The following is a 19,612-nucleotide window of genomic DNA, read 5'->3' on the forward strand; positions in this document are numbered from 1 at the left end:
GCGCAGCGAGAAGGTCGCTGCGGGGTGGGGGGGGCGGGACGGGACGGACACACCAGCCCCGGGGGGGTGGGATGGGCGCTGCAGCCTGAGCCAGCCGCCCCGGAGGGGACCAGCCGAGGATGGAGCAGTTATCCCAGAGCTCGGCCGTCGTTCCGGCTGGAGGGGAGGGCTGAGCCCCTGCTCTTCTCCTTGGCTCTTCCGAGCAGGAGTCCGCCTCTGCCCCGCTGCGCTCCGGAGCCGCCGCCCGGAGGACCGGGACCTCCTCCGCCCTCGGGTGTTTGTCGCCGAGGAGCGGAGGGGAAGGAGAAGGCGGCTGGAGGGGCGGCAGTGGACGGGGGGCTCTCGAACAGGCCCATCCTGCTCGTGATCCCGTGTCCCCCCACCCCTCCAGGAGTGAAGAAAGCCGGTGCCTGGGCAAGGGCGCAAAACCTGAGCAAAAGCGCGTGGCGCTTCCACCCGGCTCCAAGTATCCGCAGCTTTGGTGAAGGGGACTCGCCTCTCCCCATCTCTAAGGCGAAAGGCGTTTCTTTTCCAGAAGCTCTTCACCTCCTCTTGAGCCAACGTAAACCACCTGCTTCTCCAGCCTTCCGTGGCCAGGAGCTTCCCGAGCAGTCGCCCGTTCCACCGAAACCTGCCTTTTACAGGCTTCACGGAACACCCCGGCTCTTGTATTTGAAGGGAGTGAAGTCCCTCTCCATGTCACCTGCGGTTTTATTGCTACCCTGTCTCCTCTTGGGCACCTTCTTTCCAGCTAGAGGAGTCCGGCTTGGCTGGAAGGTGGCCCACACCTCTGGTGTCCCCAGCGCCTTTGCAGAGCCCGTTCCAGCTCTGCTGCGCCCTTCTTGGGACGAAGGGACCTGTGCTTGGGTGCTGGTGCACCAGCGACTTCACAGCAGCAAAATATTTTTCTTTTTCTTCTCTGCTCCCTTCCTAACGCCTCGTTTGATTTTCTGATGGCTACCGAGCACTAAAGCTGGTGTTTCCCTGGTCCCATCAGCCCAAATGTCACTCCTGAGTGGTAACGGTCAACCGAGAGCCCACCGTGCAACACTAAGGGCTCCCACCTGCATAAATTCCCACCCTTTTCCCCACTGAATCGACCTTCTTATGTGGAGGGGACCTCGCTGTCCTCCTCATCAGCCCAAGTATGGAAAAAGGCAGCAGGAAACAGGACTTGTCCCTTCCTACCACCCACCATTTGCCTTCCTCCAGCTCCTGGGCGAACACAGGGCTGGCACGGAGCTGCAGCTCCCGTCCGTCACCTCCCACCAGAACGGGGAACTCCATCCTCTGGTGCATCCCCCCTCCACGTTGCTTCTGGCACACAAGGAGACTCGGGCAGGAACTCAAGGTCCTGCTCCGTGGGTGGCTGAAGCCACCAAAGGGTGGTTCCTGGGGCAGCGGTCGCAAGCTCGGGGGACGCCCAGGCGGCTGATCCAAGGAGCCCAGACAGCCAAAATCCAGTCATCCCTCGCGGCGCTTCCAGCTCCTTCGGACCATTCGAACCAGGTCCGACCCCAGCCCAGCCACCACCGGCAATAACTGACGTGCCCAGCCAGTGCGGGGGGAAGGTGTCACCCTCTAGTGACACAAAGGCACTTGCTTGGAAAAGTATCCGTGTATCCTCATCGTGGTACAACGCTTTGTGTGTGCGCTGAGCAAGCTTTCCTACGCTGGAATAGTCCCTGATCGCGGGCTGTCCCAGCGCTTTATTCCCCTAAGAGAACCTTTTCCCCCGATGAACCACGTCTGCCCCCCACCCGCCGCCCTCCACCCCGCGGGGAAAGCCCTCCTGAAGCACAACCTGACCACGGGCATGGAAAATTTCAGCTTGGATGGGCTGCCTGGCAGAGCCGTCCCCCACCAGATGGTGGGAGCCGAGCAGCCCGAGAGCTGCCGTTGTCATGGCAGTGCCGGAGCAGCTCCGCACGGTCCCCGGCACCAGCTGTCTCCAGCACCGGTGGGGGTGGCAGGGATCAGCTCCGGACCAAGGTGGGCTCCGCTCTTGGCGGCGCAGGGCAGGGAAGGGGGGGGCTGAACCCCCTGGCAGCAACCCCGACCCGCTGCGTTAGCGGCCCCCGAGCTTCTCCAAGAGCACTCGTGTCAAAGGAGGTGTGTGTGCGGGGGGTTCCTCCTGGGAGGCGGCGCTACCCCCAGCACCCAGGCAGTCAGTCCCCTTCCCTGCCATAGGGCCCATCCTTCATCCCTGCCTTCCTCATCCTCACCTTGGGAAGCAATTTCCTTGCTAACAGCTCTGGCCACACACAGAGGAACAGGGATGCCTTCGCCCGGTCAGCACCGGAGACTGCCGCGTTCGGGGGGGGGGGGGGGGGGGGGCGTCCTCACGGGCAGGATGAAGGTGTCTCCGGAGGGGAACGTTGCCCACTCTGCTCCTCACCGTTTTAGCAGGGCTCCCAGCCGAGGGTCGAGAGGTAACACAGTTCAAGGTGGTTCGGGGGGGATCCCACCGGTCCCCCCTCAGCCCACTTTCCAGCTGGGGATTGTCACCCAGAAGGTGCAGACACCCCCCCCCACACACACACCGCAAAGAGCGGTACCTCGTGTCTCCGGCTGCCGACCCACGGGAGCAGGCTCCCGCAGGAAGCAAACACCCGCCCGTGATGGAAACGGGAGGCGGGGGGGGGTGTCTCAGCCCTGAACTTGCAGAAGTCTCCTTGGCGCTTGTAGCCGCCGATCTTCGGTGTGTTCACCCGCAGCCAGTGGGCAACCCCCTCCGCCACCGCCCCTCCCTTCCAAAAGGCACCCGCAAACTCTTCCGGCACGTTCGCAGGGTTCCGTACCTCGGCTGCTTCTCCGGCTGGCTCCGGCTTCAGCCCGGGGCTCTCACGGGAGCATCAGGGGTCCCAACACCTCGGGCGGGGGGTACCCACCCATTCCCCAGCCTCGCTAATTAACGGCAAACCCCGTCTTCCGAGGGACGGCTGCAGTAAGAGCGGAGGGCGCAGGCCAGAGCGAACAGTAACGCGAAGGAGATGCCTCCCAAATGCCAGGCTTGCTCTGGGAACGCCAGGAAACCCCTGGGCAGTGACTCAGGTGTAATCAAAGCCCCCCCGACACACGAGGGCCCAGGCCTCTGAGCCACCCCCAATGGCTTCTCCCACTTGAACTTCAGCCGTGAAGAGCGGAACCGCTCACAGACTCGCCCTTGCACCATCTTTCACCGGATTTTCAGCAAGTGCCCTGACTCCTGCCGTGCACCGAGTCCCAGGGACGCGACTCGTGCCCTTGGGGCCATCGCCTCAGCCCCGAAAGGCCTCAGAAACACTCGAGGTTCCCCCCTGCCCGCCCCCCCAGCTTTAATCTGCTGCCCCCCAAACCCCGCACTCGTCAAGCGGGGACGGGACGAACGCAATGGCAACCGCTGGCATTGAGAAACCCGCAGCCCCAGAAGGCAGGACGGAGCATTTTATTTCTCTCCATTTGGAAACTGGTTTAAAGTACCAAAGCAAGAGCTCTCAAGCCTTCTCCGCCGAGCGGGGCAGGGGGGGGACAACGACACACTGCGAACGTCACAGCCCAGCGACAAAATCCTCCTTTCATCAAGCCGACGCCGACATCTGCCTGGAGGTCCCTCTGGGAAGGGTCTCCCCGTTGAGGAGGCCGTTTCCGCCTCAACGCGTGCAGAAGCATCTTCTCGTGGATAAACCTCGGACGTTTTCCCCCCCGGCTGCCAACCACCTCCCCCGGCGAGGCGAGCTCACTTTGCTTCCCTCTCTTGACACACCGGCTGCTCACCTCTCCCGTTCCCTGCCAGAGAAGACTTGCTCCTCCTCCTCCTCCTCCTCGGATGGGAAGAGGAGACGGCAGTGCGGAGATCCCGCTGCTCGGCTTGCTTCACCTCAACGCAGGCGGCCCCCACCTACGGCTGGCCTGGGTTCGCTGCCTGGCCCGGTCTCCCCCGGCTCGTCGCCACAGATGAACGCCTCCGTCGTCGCAGCCAGATGTGCCGCACATCTGGCACCTCCTCGCTCGACGGAGCGGAGAGGCGGCCCCCCCCCCACCCCCACCCCCCCGGGCTCCCCAGCCGCCCCCCACGCCGGGGCTCTGCTCGGAGGTTACCCAAGGGCCTCAGCTCTGCCCGCTACGGCCTGGAGCCTTTTCCTGACACAAGGTAAAGCAAACGCGTTAACAGCCTACAGTTTAGAGGGAAGTCAGAAGAAAACTGGGAAGTAAACAGCAGATCGGCCTTGTTCAGGAAAAAGCCTCTTCGGACTCAGATTCCTTCTGTTGCAACTTCCGAATCAGCTCCAGTAAATTCATCTGTAGCGTCAGCTCCTGCAAAGGAAGAGAGACGTTTTCGCAAGAATAAGACGACCCCGTTCCCGGCCGCGGGAGCAGCAAGGACTGGTTGGTACCACCCGCTCGGGAGCTGCTCAGCTTCAGGGAACAGAAGAAAAACGACGCGCAAGTACAACACAAAGCCTTCACCGTGCGTACGCATTCCTATCAACTGCAGGGCAGCGGTACCGTGAGACCCGACGCAAACTGCAGCCGCCTTAGGAATCCCAGGGCTTTACGATTCATTAAGGATTCAGAAAGGTTCGTTCTTCTTGACCGCGATTTAGCCATAAATGCGGCGAGGGCCAGCCGGTTCCGCAGGTTTTTCCCTTCCGGAGCAGCCCCCCCCCCCCCCCCCCCCCAGCCCCCGGAGCCGGGCCGCAGCGTCCCCGTCGCACAGGCGCAGACACGCACCCCGGAGCGGGGTCTCTGGGTGGGCACAGCTCCCTCCCCGCAACCTTCAGCGGCATCTTCATCGCCCCCATCCTCTTCCAGCCCAGCAGGCATCGCTTCGGGCGCCCTCTAAGCACGACAGACCGCTGTCCTGGCGCATCGAATTCCCTCTAAGTAGTTCATTCCCCTTCAAAAACTCCCTTTTCCATGACTGCAACCCAGCGGAGACCACCACCTCCTGCAATCACCACCCTCAGCCCCTTGGTTTCCGTGCCATCTGCTTGTTCTTTAGTTACGTTTAGCTCTCAAGCCGTTCAGCCCAGAGCCGGCCCGGTGGAGGAGCTAATTCAGTGAACGCCGTTCTGTGACTCAGGCTTGCAGACGTTAACATTACAGGAATGTTTTTTACAAAAATAAGATTCTTCTATCGACTGCGTAAAGCTGGCATTTCATGCAATGGACTGAGAGGAAATACATCGGCTGACAAGAAACGCGCGGAGAACAGATTCGAGCAGCCGTTTCTTAGACGATGGTGGCATTCACAGGTACCCAAGCCAAGGGCTGGGTCCGGTTTGCCAGCTCTCGGAAAGGCAAATATAACCAAACGCCAGCAAACAGGAGCCCCGTTAAGAGTTATTACGTACTGAAATAACATAAAAGGCAGGGGCGGGAGAGAAAGAGCTGCTTTCATTATACAGAGGAGGAAGAGCAACACGGGGAAAAAAAATAAGAGGCTTGTTCAAGGCTACAGAACCAGGAATCGTGTGGGTTTTAGGGAACGCCAGTTTAACTAAGTTAGCTGAAGCAGTCTGTTCTCGCTAGCGGGTCTTTATCGCAGTGAAATTCAATCAGCTGGAAAAAACAAGAGTTAAGAACAGCCCGTTTCCGCATTCCCTGCAAACTTCGGCGGCAATACAATGAGGCTTTGGAAGTTTTATTTTCTCATTCCTGCAGTGGCATTAAGACAGCAGAGAAAAACCCAGGCGATCGCTCCCAAGTTTTACGAGCAGATGCACCGGGGGAAAACCAAGAGCAATTTTCTAATCCCAGTCTGAGATCATCGCCTCTAGGAAGTCACACGCACAAATTAACAAGATGCTTAATAAAAAGAATTCTCGCAAGCAATCTGTACAGCTCAGCTAGGTACAAAAGCGATAAACCTACGCAGCCACGTATGTTAGGATGATTCAGCCCCGTTCCGGAGTCACAGGACTGCCGGCTGTTGGCACAGCGGTTCTTCCCTCCACAGTGGGAAAAACATCGCGGAAAGCTGGGGACGGTGTCCTGCCTACTGGGCGTCCGCTCCCTTGCCGTGAACCTGGTACAAGGTCGGCCCGGGGCACGTTGCCCATCAGCTCACGAGCCAAGGGACGGATCCTTCTTTCTGACCCAACGATTCTGAATTCATTAAGATTTTTTTTTTTTTTTTAAATAAAGATATTAACACAAGAGTATTGGCAGCTCTTACACTCGCTGCCTAAACACTGACCTGTGGGTTGGTGGTGATGTAGAAGCCCGACACCCCGGCCTTCTCCAGAGTGCTCTGCTGGTCTATCACTTTTTGGTCCAGTTCCAAGACTATCTTCTCGTCCATCATCCGCTGTTCCTCTCGGATTCGTTGCTCCACAGCCTGAAAAAGAGAACAGTCAGCAGAGGAAAAAAAACAAAAAGTGAAATATCTGCCTTCCTCCTATCTTTTTCTCACCTCTAAGTCTTTTACTGAAACCAAAGAGCGACCGGATCCCGAAAGCCCTCCTGCTCCGAGGAGTCCCAAGGACAGCAGAAGGCGGCAAGCACAGCCCCAGATCCCACCTCCTCCGCTTGCCACCCCTTGTGGCGAGCTCCCACTCAAAACAGCGCAGGGAAGGCGCCGGGACCGGCCTGTTTTCTGTCTGTGTGGAGGCCAGGAAAGACCACGGGCAACAGATTAATATCCGAATGACTCCTCCTGACAAGCCAACCTCTGAGCGGCCGGCTATGGCTGAGCACTCCGGCAGCGCGGGCTCCAAAGGAGTCGGCAGTCCCAAGAATTGCATCCCCCTCACAGGGCTGAGGAAAGACCTGGAGGAGTGACGCGGGCCACTGAAGCTCACCAAGGTGCCAGCTCGGACGCCTCCCTAAGCCACCACGTTCCTCGGACGCCAACACACAGAGCCGGAGCTGCAAACCACACCCGGACCCCGTTTATTCACCACAGGAGCCGAACTTCTCCAAAACCTGACTCTGCCACCGGAAAGGCCGTTTATTTTGTAACGACAACAGCAAGCTGAAGTCTCGCTCGGGACTACGGTGTGCTGGGGCTCTACCGTTGGCAGACGGAGAACATTACCGAAGGAGGACTTTGTAAGGGCCCTGAGGAGAAGGCAGCCCCTCCTGCCTCGCCAACACCTGCCTAAAGCTCAACAGAGAAACCTCTGCGTGGCCTCCGAAGAAGACATGGAGCACAGCGAGCGTTTGCTCCGTCAGGAGCGGTGGGCACGCTCCGGGAACACTCGCGTGCTCTGCTGGCTGCGGAAAGGGACACAGCTCTGGAGGTAACCTCAACCTACCAGGATCTGCCGGAGAGGGGAGGAGAGGGCAGGAGGACGGCAGGGGACGAGGGGAGCCCAGCTCAAACAAAGAGCCACGCGTGTGCGGAGGGCGAAGGAAGGCAACCTCAGCAGGACACAGGGGAAGGCAGGAAACATTGAATCCCATCTAAATACAAAGGCAAGGTCGTCCTCCTCCAAGACACAAACGGCACAAGTTCCAACATTTCACTTGTGCAACGCTGCCCCTTTGTAAGGCAGGGAAAGAGGGGCTGGCGTTTCGCTGGCAATATTCGCAGGGGGAGAGTTATCCTCGCTGACAGCCAGGGAGAAGTCACAAGGCCTGGGATTTCCTCCACCGGGGACTGGTGGTTTACGAGACCCGGTCAGATCCATCCCAGAGGGGAGCCAAAAGCCGCTGCTACGAGTCCCGGGGAAAATCAGGAATCTGAATGACAGAGGTCTCGGTCCCGAACAATGTGGAAAAGAGTCGAGGTTTGTCCACAGCACGGAGACGCCAGGGGCTATCCGCGAAAGGTCTGAACGAAACCAAGAGCAATTATTACTCGTATGGAGCAGGAGCTATCTCACGTAACCCTTCTTGCGTGAACGGCAGTCAATTAGCAGCTCACATTTTTAATTATGTCCGTGGGTTCGGGAAAGCTTTGCAGAACTACGCGCTCTTAGGAGGACGCAGGACTGTGATCCACCAAAAGATTACCATACGTCAGCTGCTCCGCAGAAAACACTCGGGGCAGCATCTGATTAGAATCAATGTGAATAAATTCAAGACAAGCCTCAATAAAAAGGCAGGTCAGGGAGGCTAACTGCCTCCTTCGCAATGGGATGCTAACGAACCTAAGCAAGCTCTGCCCTTACGCATTCTTCAGTCTAGAGGTTGATGCTCTTTGTGGAAGATACGAAGGATTCAAATCCCTTGTTCCCCAAAGACTTCCGTTCCTCCTGGCCGCCTCGGGGGAGGGAAGAGGCACCACACCATCATCTCCTCCGCTTACTGTGCCGGAGGAGTGACGTTCTCTGGATTTGAAAAAAAACACCAAACTTAAAGTGCTTCCAGACCGTTTAGGGCCGGCACCTGACTCTGGGCTACAGAAAAGTGCTAAAGTCCCAGAGAAAAGCAAGGCTTAAACACAAGTTTTTCCTTCAGCTCTGGTGGCTGGTGACTCTGTATGATGTGCAAAGCTTTTTTTTTTTTTTTTTTTTTTTTTTTTTTTTTTTTTTTAAAAGCTATGGGTTCCACTAGGAAGCCAAACATCTAAAAACCATATGGTTTACCCCTCCCGGGAGCCCAATCCCAAGCTATCTCACGGGAGCCGGGCTTCCTTTAGCCACGGAGGGCAGCTCCGACATTAGACACACACCAATTGTTACCGAGATGGTCGATCTGTTCCCGCAACGTTCTGCAGCTCAGCATCAGAGCGTAAAAAGGGGAAGTAACTCCAGCAACACCCGGCAGAAGAAAACAGAAGAGAGGCGGAGGGAAGGTGGAAGGATGCAGGAAGAAGTCGCACATCACGTAAGACAAGGAGAAGTGACATACATATGGGCTGCTTAACGAGCGAAGACGACATCGGAAACGCTTTAAAATAGGTAACATAGCTAATTACTCGTTGCAAGTCTAAGTTACTCCGAGACAGAAGTAACGGGAAGCCCTCACAGAGGTCCAGCCTGGCTTTAGTCACCTCGATAGGAAACGAGGGACGGGGAAACATCGAGATCCAACGGGGAGCGCTGACGCAGCGCTCGTCACAGGCAAAGGTCAGGAAAGAGCCTGTATTTGAACAGTTCGCTGTTTGCCTCACGCGGATCAAGGAGCTTCCCCTGCATGCTTGAACTCCATCGACTAATACAACTAGCTACTCACAATCTCCTTTTATCTTATAAAACTGCCTCTATCTTATCACCAACGTAGAGATAAGGCCTTTGGGACAGAACCGACTGCTAGTGCCGAAGTGCCATTCTCCAAATGCCTGGGGACGCTCACAGAAACTATTTCGGTGCTTAGATTATCTCAACGCAGCTCCTCCTTACCAGTGCTACTAAGTAAAATGTGATTTTTTTTTTTCTCTCTTTTTTTTGGGAGTAGTCTCTGCTTACTACTTGCTACAACATAACAGCAGGTTTCGCACACCTTCTCCGCGTTTTCTATCAACTCGCTCTCCATCCATACACGGGCTTCAGCCCGACTTATAACAGAGACTCGTTACAGCGTTGTGGAGAGCATCGCTCTCTTGGAGGGGGCTCCCGAACTCCCACGATTCCCAGATCGCACCCGGACGGCGGCTACCCTCCATGGGAAGAGCCTGGACTCCCCCCCGCTCTTGGGGGGACAAAGGGCAGAGCGCAAGGAGGGGACCCCCCAGGATGGGGTGGGGAACCTCGGGCTGTGCCAGCAAGGCCAGACACGGCGGCTGACGGCCCCCAAGGCTGCGAGGGGCACAGACACACGACGAGATGCCAGGATGCTCCTGCAGCAAAGGGGCTGTGACCCCCCCCCCACAAGCCCCGGGGAGGGGACAGGGGGGCTGTGCCCGGCCAGGCCTCCTCTCACCTCCATCTCTCGCTGCTGGGCGGCGCGGAGGAGCGGCAGGTTGTGGGGGCGGCAGCACTGCTGGGCCTCCTTGTGCCGGTGGAACAGCTCCTGCTTCAGCCCTGCCACCGACGGCCACGGTCAGGGCACGGCGCCGCCATGTCCCCTGTCACCCCGCCACCTGTCCCCCCACCGCCACCCCCTCCGACGCCCCCACAACCTCCCAGAGGCCCCAGGACTCCCTCCCCCCTGCGGCGTCCCCACCACCTCCCTGCAGTCTCCTCACTGTCATCGTCCCCCCCCACCCCATCCTGGCCCAGTGCCCCCACACCTGCTCCCCCTCAGTGTCCCGGGCCTCCCCCCACTGTCCCCACCATCTTCCCCCGATGCCCCACGCCTCCCCTCAGCGTCCCCACAACCTGCCCCCCGCACCCCGCCAACCTCCCAGGGACCCCGGGCCTCCCTCCCCCCTGCAGCATCCCCACCACCTCCCTGCAGTGACCCCGCTGTCCCCCATCCCCCTTTCCAGTGCCCCCCCCCCCGGTCCCAGTGCCCCACACCTGCTCCCCCCTCAGTGTCACAGGCCGCCCCACACTGTCTCCACCGCCTTCCCCCAATGCCACCCCCCCCCCCCCCGCCCCTGCCATGTGCCCCGGGATGGTCCCCAATGCCCCCCCCCCGCCCCGCGGTGTCCCGGGCCTGCTCCCACCCTCAGTGCCCCCCACCGCCCCCCGGTGCCTGCTCCCCCAGAGACCCCCCCGCCGGTGCCCGCCCCCTCCCGGGGCTCCCCCCCGGCTCCGGTACCCCCCCGCGGACCGCGGTGCTCGCTGTGCAGCTGCAGGCGCTGGCTGTAGAGGTTCTTCTCGGTGAGGTGCTGGATCTCCAGCAGGCCCTGCACGATCTCGAACACGGTCCCGTCCAGCAGCGCCAGCGCCAGGTCGCTCAGCGTCGTGTAGGAGAGGCGCTGCTGGCAGGGGCTGCCGCCACCGGCAACGGCACCGGGTCAGCCCCGCCACGGGCCACGGCACCGCCCGCCCCCCCCGCCGCCGCCGCCGCCCTCCGGTCACCTGGGCAGCGCCTTCACAAGCGCCTGTAGCTCCGACAGCAGCCGGTAATGTCGCTCCTGCTGCCGGGAGAGGTGCTCCGCCGCCGCCTCGTACCCCCCGCTCCCGGCCCCGCCGGCCCCGAACCGCTCCATGGCCCCGCCCGGTGCGCGCCCCTGTTCCGTCCCGCCCTGCGCATGCGCGCCCCCGCCCCGCCCGACACCGCCCTCGCCCTGCCCCCGCCATTGGCCCTCCCCGCCGTCATCCGGCCCCTTCATTGGCCCTCCCCGCTATCGCCCCGCCCCTCCACCACCCCGCCTCTTCATTGGCCCGCCCCGCCCCTCTCCCCGCCCTTTCATTGGTCCTCCCCGCTATCGCCCCGCCCCTCCATCACCCCGCCCCTTCATTGGCCCTCCCCGCTGCCGCCGCGCCCTTCCGCTCCCTGCGGGCCTCAGCTCCGTGCCCGGCCCGAGCATCCTCCGCCGGTCCCGGTGCCGGAGGGGCGGCAGCGGTAGGAACCGGCGCTCCCGCCCCGCCGTCCCCTGGCACCCGTTTGCGTGTGCGCAGCGGGTGCCTCAATGGCGCGAGGGGCTGAGCCCCTCGCGCCATTGAGGCACCCGCTGCGCCCATGGTGGTGGGGTCCCTTCCAACACCCGGCGTTCGTTAAGCGCGTTTCGACTTCAAACACGCCGCTGGGATGGCGAGGGCTCGTTTTGGGGCAGGTTAATGAGATCAGCGCTCGGCGCGGGCCCAGCTGCAAGTTCAACGTCAGCGGCACGCACGGGGTGGGGGGGGGAAGGGTCCTGGCTTGAATTAGCGGAATGAAATGCATTAAAAAAAAAAATAATATATATATTAAAAAAATGCCTGAAAAGTAGCGCTTTCAACATGACTTCAAAGCTCACCAACGCCGTGCTGCCTGCTGGAGGGCAAGAGAAGCGCCCATGTTAGGGAAGAACACGGAGCAACCCCAGGGAAACGGGGCATCCCTAAAATCTCGAATATAAATTGCTCTTTCCCGGCACCCCCCCCCCCCCGAGTCGTTGCCTCAGATTTCCACGCAAGGATCCCCAAATCCCAAGACCCGGAGAGGCTCTGGGTGGGCTTGGGCGCAGATCCCTCTGCCTCCGGGCTGCTCAGACCGCTGCCTTGTGCGCTTTAACCCTGCCCTGTCCCTCTGCCCTGCCCGGCCCCTGCCTGCTCGGCCCCCAGGGCGGCAGCGATGTCCCCCTGGAATGGCTGCTCCGTATTTTGAACACCCCGACCCCATCCTCTAGAACCGCCAGGAGGTTTTTGCCGCGCTGGAGCTGCCGTGGCCGCGCGAAGCCCGGCTGGCTGCAGCCCGCTGAGCTGCTGGGGAAGGGAAAACAGGGGCTTTTAATTAAAAGCTATTAGCTGTGCTGCTCAGCTCCGGCTGGGGCGATACGAAAGACCAGGATAAAAGCACCCGCGACACTTTGCCGGCCTCCCTCATGGAGGTTCGATGGCAGGTTTTGCTAAATGGCCTTCCCTGGTGTCACCTGAACTCGGGGGTTTGCTGGCCCAAGGCGTGCCCCCGGCAACACGACCTGAAATCCCTTTGCCAGCCGCGGATGCTCGGGGACAGGGACGGGCCAAGACTTCACCCGGCACCAGCGCAGGACCAGGCGGGCTGCCTGGCCCCGACACGGCTGCCTGCGCCGGTGAGGACCTAAACGCAGCCAGCCTTGTCCCCACCCAAGCGTCACATCCCCACCATCACAGCACGGAGCAGACCCTGCCTTGATCTTGCCCCCTTCCCCGTCTCGCTGGGGCTTCTGCTCTCTTCCCGAGGCTGTTTCGAGGTGAAGCCCGGTGGTGTCTGGGTGTGGGGAGGGTTGTCTTGACCCCAGATCCTGAGCAGGGTCTTGACCTTGACCCTGAGCAGCACCAGGCTGGAGGGGAGAGACCACACACGTGGGTCGGAGGGCTGGCATGGCTGAGGGAGCCGTGCACCCCCGCGAGCGGGAAAGGGGGCAGCTGGGGAGAAGAGGGGCTCAGCCAGGGAAGTGGGGAGCATGATCCCAGCGACAAGCTCCGGTGGTGCCGGCAAAGGAGCGAGGCGCAATCGGGTGCCTTTGCACCCCTGGCGCAGGCATGGCGGCTGAGCCGGTGGAGGGAGGGGGGACGCTGGGGCCTCTGCTCCACCGCGAACATTCCTCTCCCTTCCTTTGTGCTGCAGGAAATCTGCGCTTCCTCCCTTCCCGGCGCTGCTCCGCGCTCAATCGTTACCAGATGTGGGTCCCATGCGCTTCTCGTTAGCCCAGCAGGCTCTGGGCGCTGCCTTCTGCAGGCTGACCAGCTGGGGCCTGAAAGGCCGGGCTTTTTGGGGAGCCGGTGCAGGCATCCGAGCCAGCGGGCACACCACGAGGGTCACTGGCCCCGGTTTGTGTAGGGCTTGTGCTGCCTTTGTGCTGGGCCGGGACATGGTGGGATGCCGGCGGTGATTCAGGGAGAGCTTGTGGCGGTGGGTGGAGGTGGAGCTGGGGGTCAGGGCTCTGGCTGGGCTCTCGGGGCGCCATGGGCATCCCGGGGCTCCAAGTCGAGGGAAGAAGTTGAGTGAGCTGGAGCACAGCTGGGGCTCCCACTGGGGTCAATCTGCCGCCCCAGGCAGGTGGGTGGCGCGGGTGGGGACCGGGGCTGGAGAGCACAGGTGACCCAGGGGTGTCCCGTGCTCCGTATGCCCCAGGAGGTGCAGGCAGGGAGCAGTACGTCACGGTGTGTCAGGACGCGCAGGAGGCTCTTGGGGTGCGGGCTCAAGTCGGGGTCGGGGGGTCCCTGACCAGGTGATGGTGTCAGCAGTGGTACCGCAAGCAGGTGGCACGGCCCGGGAGGAGAAAGCGCGGGCCCTTCCCACGCTCCCCAGGCCCTGCCAGCAGCCAGGAGGAGATCACGGCGGCTGGACCCAGGGCCTTGAGAGCAGAAACAGCCCCGCAGTTGGCTTGTGAGGTCCAGGAAGAGCCTGGATTGAGCTATGGAGGGACAAAAGGAGTGAGAAAGCTCCTCCTGTCCTTCCACACCCTGCCACGCCAACCGTGGTGAGCCTGTCTGGGTGAGAGGGGCTGGGGAGAAGCACGATGGGACCTGCAGGTGGTCCCACCACACCATGTGCACGGAGCGACGTGCCCGGCTGGGCCGGATGAGCCCACGTTTGGGTGCTCACGGCCGTGGGGCTCTGCACGGGGTGGGGAGCGGGGTGCTCCTTGTCCCAGCACAGAGGGAGCCAGGGGCCGGTCCTGGCCCGCTGCTTCTTCTCGAGCCCCCGCACCAAGCGCAGGGCTCCCCTCGCACTGCTGGTGAAGAGGTGGGTGGTGAGGAGCCGGGGGACAAGCACACATCGTGGGATGGAGCCTTTGCCCTGGCGTGGGATGTGCAGGGACATCCAGAGGGCCAAAGGGACTCTGTTTCCCACCAGAGCCACTTGCCTCTCCCCCAGGTGAAGACTTCCCCGTGGGGTTCAGGCTTCTTGCACTCACCCGCAGGAAAAACGTCTCCCAGGATGGAGAGATTTCCAAAAGTGCCTGCTGCCCTTTTAGGGCAGGGATGTCTGGATGTCACCTTTCCCAAAGGGCAAGTTTACAAGCTCAGAAATGCTGGAAACTGGCATTTTTGTGGCCTTGCTGGGCCCTGAGTCAAGCAGAGATGGCAGCAGGAGCGGGGTGCCCGCGTGCAGGGAGCAGGACGGCTCGTTTTTGCAACCGGAGCAAATTGCAATTCGGAATAATCCTCCAGAGAAACCAGAGCGCAAACTGCAGGAGACGGCTGCCCGAGCCCTGGTGTCCCCGCCGGAGAGCCGCCACGTCACCGCGGCTCTGAGTCACCGCTCGGCAGCCGGGAGCTCCCCCCGCGGACGCTCAGCCTTCGGCGAGCGCGGTTTCACCGGGCAGCCAGCCGTCACCGAGAGAGGCTGATGCCCCACGGCTTTTGCACCGAACGTGGCTTTACTGCTTTCCCCGTGGGGCGGGGGACGGGGCAGCATCCCCTGGGGCTCGGGCCGGGAGACGGCGAGCATCCCTCCGGTGGCTCTGCTCTCCGCGGCACGGCTACGGATGGGGGCGGCTGTGCCGAAGCCGGTGATTCGACAGCAGCTCTGCCCGGGCCGCGGGGTGCTGGGTTAGTCCCCGGCTGACACCCGAGCCGGGGATGGGGCCAGGGTGCCCCCGGAGAGGCAAACCCCCCCGCAGAGCCGGGTCTGGGGTGGCTCCTCTCCTCGGGGCCGCATCCTGCCCTCCTCGCCTGGATGGGTTTGGGTGGTTTCCCCAAGTCTCCTCCGTCTCCTCTTTGGACCCTTTAAGAGCTGGACCTCGGACGCACCAGCCCCCTGAACCCCCGGGGAAGGGGGTCCAGCACCAGCCCCCCAACCCCACACCGCACTGGGCCATGTGCTCACCCACTGTGGTGGCTTTATCACCTGTCCCCAGCCCCTCCCCTTCTTTTTTGGGGCACTTGAACCTTGTGTCTGACCTCAGCCTTGTGCACTCTTGTCCCCTGGGTGAGGGGAGCTCGTGGCCGGGACTGCCAGAGCCTCACGGCCTCGGGCTCACCGGATTTATTCCAATTTAAACATGGTGGAGTAAATGTGTTTCCCTCACTCTGGCCTCTGGAGCTGAATATCTGAATGGGAATTTCACCCCTGAGCCACAGTTAAAATAAGATCTGGGTGGAGGTGGTCGCTGGGTCTCGGTGGTGCCGGGTGAAAGCTCCACGCTCCCTTCCTGACCGGCTGCTGGGCTGGAAAAGCTGGGTTTGACCTGTCGGGAGGAGCACACACGGCTCAGAAAACACGGCTGGACTTCGGTTGTCCGGGCCGAGCATCCACGGGGACTCAGAGGAGATGCTGCTCGCACGCGTCCTGACTGCACATCCTCCACCACGAGGAGACGCGGATGCTCAGCCGGGGCCAATTGGTGTTAGTTGTGGCTCAGCAGCCCAGGAGCTCCTCGTGTCTCCGCTCCCTGCAGAGCAGAGGGGGTGTTTGACACAGGGTGACAGCTCTGTAGCACCCTGTGGACAACACGGTCCTGCCTGCGCGGCCGAGCCTAGGCTCGCTCTGGGCAAGGGATGGGGGCTGTGTCCCCCGCACGCTGCTGGAGGGCTCCCCGCCGGCTGGCGCGGGCGGTCTTGGGTCACGGAGCAGGTGGTCTTGGGTCACGGAGCAGGTGGTCTTGGGTCTTGGCACAGTGCTTCAGACCTAGGAGGAGACGGGGCGAGAGAGAGAAGCAAGTGGGAGATATGCACGGGGCCCACGGGCTGCAAGGGGTGCAAGGGTGCAGAGGATGCAAGGGATACAGCGGGCTGCAAGGGATTCGCAGGGTGTGAGGGGTGTAAAAGATGCAAGGGATGCAAGGGATGCAGTGGGTACAAGGGCTGCAGCGGATGCAAGGGATTTAGGGGATGCAAGGGATGCAGTGGATGCAAGGGATGCAGTGGGTACAAGGGCTGCAGGGGATGCAGGGGATGCAAGGGATTTAGGGGATGCAAGGGCTGCAGTGGATGCAGCGGAAACAAGGGATGCAGTGGATGCAAGGGCTGCAGGGGATGCAAGGGATGCAGTGGATGCAAGGGATGCAGTTGCTACAAGGGATGCAGGGAATGCAAGGGATGCAGTGGGTACAAGGGCTGCAGGGGATGCAAGGGCTGCAGGGGATGCAAGGGATGCAGTGGATACAAGGGATGCAGTGGGTACAAGAGCTGCCGTAGATGCAAGGGCTGCAGGGGATGCAAGGGCTGCAGGGCATGCAAGGGATGCAGTGGATACAAGGGATGCAGCGGATACAAGGGATGCAGTGGATACAAGGGATGCAGGGGCTGCAGGGGCTGCAGGGGATGCAAGGGATTTAGGGGATGCAAGGGATGCAGTGGATGCAAGGGCTGCAGGGGATGCAAGGGCTGCAGGGGATGCAAGGGATGCAGGGGATGCAAGGGCTGCAGTGGATACAAGGGATGCAGGGGATGCAGGGGATGCAAGGGCTGCAGGGGATGCAAGGGATGCAGGGGATGCAAGGGATGCAGGGGATACAAGGGATGCAGGGGATGCTAGGGATGCAGCGGGCTGCAATTAATGCCAGGGATGGAAGGGTTGCAAGAGGCTGCAGGGGGCGGAAAGGCTGCAGCGGGATGCAGGGGATGGAAGGGTTGCAGCGGGATGCAGGGGATGCAGCAGGCTCCGCAGCCAGCCCCTTCCCTCCCCTGGCTGCCCGGTCGCCAACGGTGCCCCTCTATTTCAGCAGCTTGATTTTTGGGGAAGGGGCAGTGACCCAAATTCGTGGGGCTAAGGGTGCTCCGGGGGGGGTCCATCTGTGCCCCACTGGTCCCCGCACTATCAGGAGACAGCTCCAGGCCACACTCCCCTCCCTTAAGGATATTTTCAGGGTGTCTCAACACCCCGGGGGGACCAAACCCCCGTCCCCCCGAGGCAGCTGCCGCTCCTCCCCTGCAGACAAGCCCCGCATTCGGCCCCGTCCCCGTCCCGTCGCCCCTGTGTCCCGCGCAGCTCGGCGGGGGGGGAGCGTGGCCGGCCCCCAGCAGCAGCCCAGCCCCATCGCGCGGCTCCTAATGAAATCCAGACGCTGGCAGAGCGATGACATGGCGCCGTGATTTGTGCTCCCGCGCAGACTAAACACGGCCGGCCGCGTCACGGCGTGCGGCCGGGCCAGCGCAGACGCGGGGGTAAATCAGGTAGCGGCGGTGCGGGTGCCTCTGCCTTACTTCTGCCCAATTATTCTTCCTCCTCCGCTTGAATTCGAGCGCACTCCGGCTTTCCATACTGCGACTATAGGGATCTTTTCCAAAACGATGCCGGACAGAGCTCCCAGAGGCTGGAATGAAGGCGCAGGCTCTTGGATCTTCTCAGGGATGGCTCCGTCTGCTAGAAACGTGTTTGCAGCCCGGAGCGCTGCAGCCGCTGAGCCGTGCCCCCAGTTGCCAGGGATTAATTGGTGCCCTGGATCCCATGCAAATGCTTCCAAGGCTCCACGGGGGTGACAGAGAGACTCAAAATGGAGCCAAAGCGGGTCTGCTTGGTGGGTCCGCTTGGTGCCCCCGAACGGCACATTCACGTGCTCCCCATCCTTTGGGTCGGGGGCTGCGGAGCCTGGGGCACGTCTCCAGTGTGTAGCCCACCCTTGGGATCGGCGCTGCAGCAGAGGACGGGGTAGAGGACCGTGATTGTGGCCTTTCGCCCAGCCCTGGGTGCCCGTTAGCGGGGACAAAACGGCTTTAGGGAGGCGCCAGGTCCCGCTCACAGAGCTGGGAGCTGCCGCTGGGCCCGGGATGCTGCAGGGAGGTAAAGTCCCCGCTGCCCGGATCCCCTGACGGGTCCGTGCTGGGAGACCCCTGCCCCGGTGGATCCCCGGACCCCAGGTCTTCGGGGAGACGCCCAACGCGGCGTTCGTGGGATTCTGCGTCACAGTGTCGGGAGGTGCCCGGGTGGCACTGCCACGGGGCTGGCGGCGGCAGGGCTGGCACCTGGGTGCTGCTGGGGCCGGGACTAGGCAGGCTCAGCCCGGCCGGCCATGCTCGCCTTCGGATCCCGGAGCTTATAGAAAGACATAAGTGTGTATATAAACACACACACATATATATATCTCTCCATATATGTATATAAAAATAAATAAAAAAATGTAAAAATACATGAGTGTATATATATAACGTATATAAGTGTATATATCTATAATTGTATACTTATGTATTTATAAGTATCTATACTATATACACCAGGAGTATATAGAAGAGAGTTCGTGTGTAAATATATATATATGAAAATACACATATATATACACACATCTAAAATAATTTTTCTCCTGGAGTGTATCAGAGTGTAAATATATTTTTTTTTATATATATATGTGTTTGTGTGTGTGTATATGTATATAAGCATATATGTGTATTTTTTATATATATATATTCCTGGAGTATATATTTATATCAATGTCCTGTCCTCGTCCCCTCTCAGGCACGGGGAAAGGCTGCAGCAAGAAACCTGCCCCCCAGCAGCCCTCCGCGGGGGGGAAAGGCTGCAAACAGCCACCGAAAGGCTCCGTCCTCCCAAGGGAGAGCTGCAGCTGCTGGTTCAAGGTGTCTGTGCTGCTCCGGTGGCTGGTGGCACGGGGTCCTGGAGCCACAGCCCCCGTTGGTGGGGACCCCGGAGCACCGGGCAGAGCTTTCTCCTCCCTGCTGGGGGCGGATGCCGGAGCTGAGCGTCCCAGGGGACCGCGGTGCCTGTGGTCGTGCCACCGCGGGCTCCTTCATGCCTTGGGCTGGCAGCAGGCGAGCCCTGCTGTGGGGCTGGACACGCAAGCAGGAGGTGATGCCTGCAAAAAGGCTGTGCTGTATTGCCACTCAAATGCCACCCGAATCACCCAGGGACGCTGATGAGGTCGCCGATGGCCGATGTGAAATGATTTCGGTGGCGTTGCGGCGGGTCCCAGCCTGCGGGGCGATCCGCTCAGCCCAGCTGCTGGCAGCCCTGGGCCAGCTGGACGCTGGCTGCGTGAGGATGTCACCAACACGGCTGGGGGACATTCCAGTGCCACCAGCCTGGCCATCCCTGGAGATAAGTGTCCCAGGGAAGGCAACCAGGGGCCATTACATCCACGTTTTCCCCATGTGTAGCATGCACCCATGCGAAGCCACCTCATGCAGCGTAGGCTGAATACATATTTATACCCCTATCAGTTTACCCTGGCTTGTGCTGGGTCACTGGTGGAGCTGATGGAGCTCCCCAAGCCCCTCACAGTCCCTCCTCCGGCACAAAATACCCCTGGCACCGCCGTCCCCCC

General features: G+C 61.0%; 1 protein-coding gene across 7 annotated transcripts; it reads right to left on the reverse strand.

Moving 5' to 3' along the window:
- Nucleotides 1–3,411: 3,411 nt before the first annotated feature.
- On the reverse strand, nucleotides 3,412–11,001 carry LOC141750872 (protein DGCR6). 7 transcript variants are annotated; one of them, XR_012589811.1, is made up of 6 exons: nucleotides 10,839–11,001; nucleotides 10,588–10,748; nucleotides 9,793–9,893; nucleotides 6,182–6,322; nucleotides 4,714–6,090; nucleotides 3,412–4,296 (listed from the first exon to the last, which is right to left on the reverse strand). XR_012589811.1 is itself a non-coding variant. In XM_074606774.1 (5 exons), the coding sequence occupies exons 1-5, from the start codon at nucleotides 10,967–10,969 to the stop codon at nucleotides 4,213–4,215; spliced, it is 618 nt and encodes a 205-aa protein (XP_074462875.1). In that variant the 5' UTR covers nucleotides 10,970–11,001; the 3' UTR covers nucleotides 3,412–4,212. The 7 variants fall into 7 exon arrangements, 5 of the variants coding, with proteins under 5 accessions (XP_074462875.1, XP_074462874.1, XP_074462878.1 ...); XR_012589810.1 differs by having other exon boundaries at nucleotides 10,576–10,748; nucleotides 10,839–10,989; XM_074606774.1 differs by lacking the exon at nucleotides 4,714–6,090.
- Between the last annotated feature and the right edge of the window lie 8,611 nt (nucleotides 11,002–19,612).

Source organism: Larus michahellis, chromosome 13 (genome assembly GCF_964199755.1).
Source record: "Larus michahellis chromosome 13, bLarMic1.1, whole genome shotgun sequence".
NCBI lineage: Eukaryota > Metazoa > Chordata > Aves > Charadriiformes > Laridae > Larus > Larus michahellis.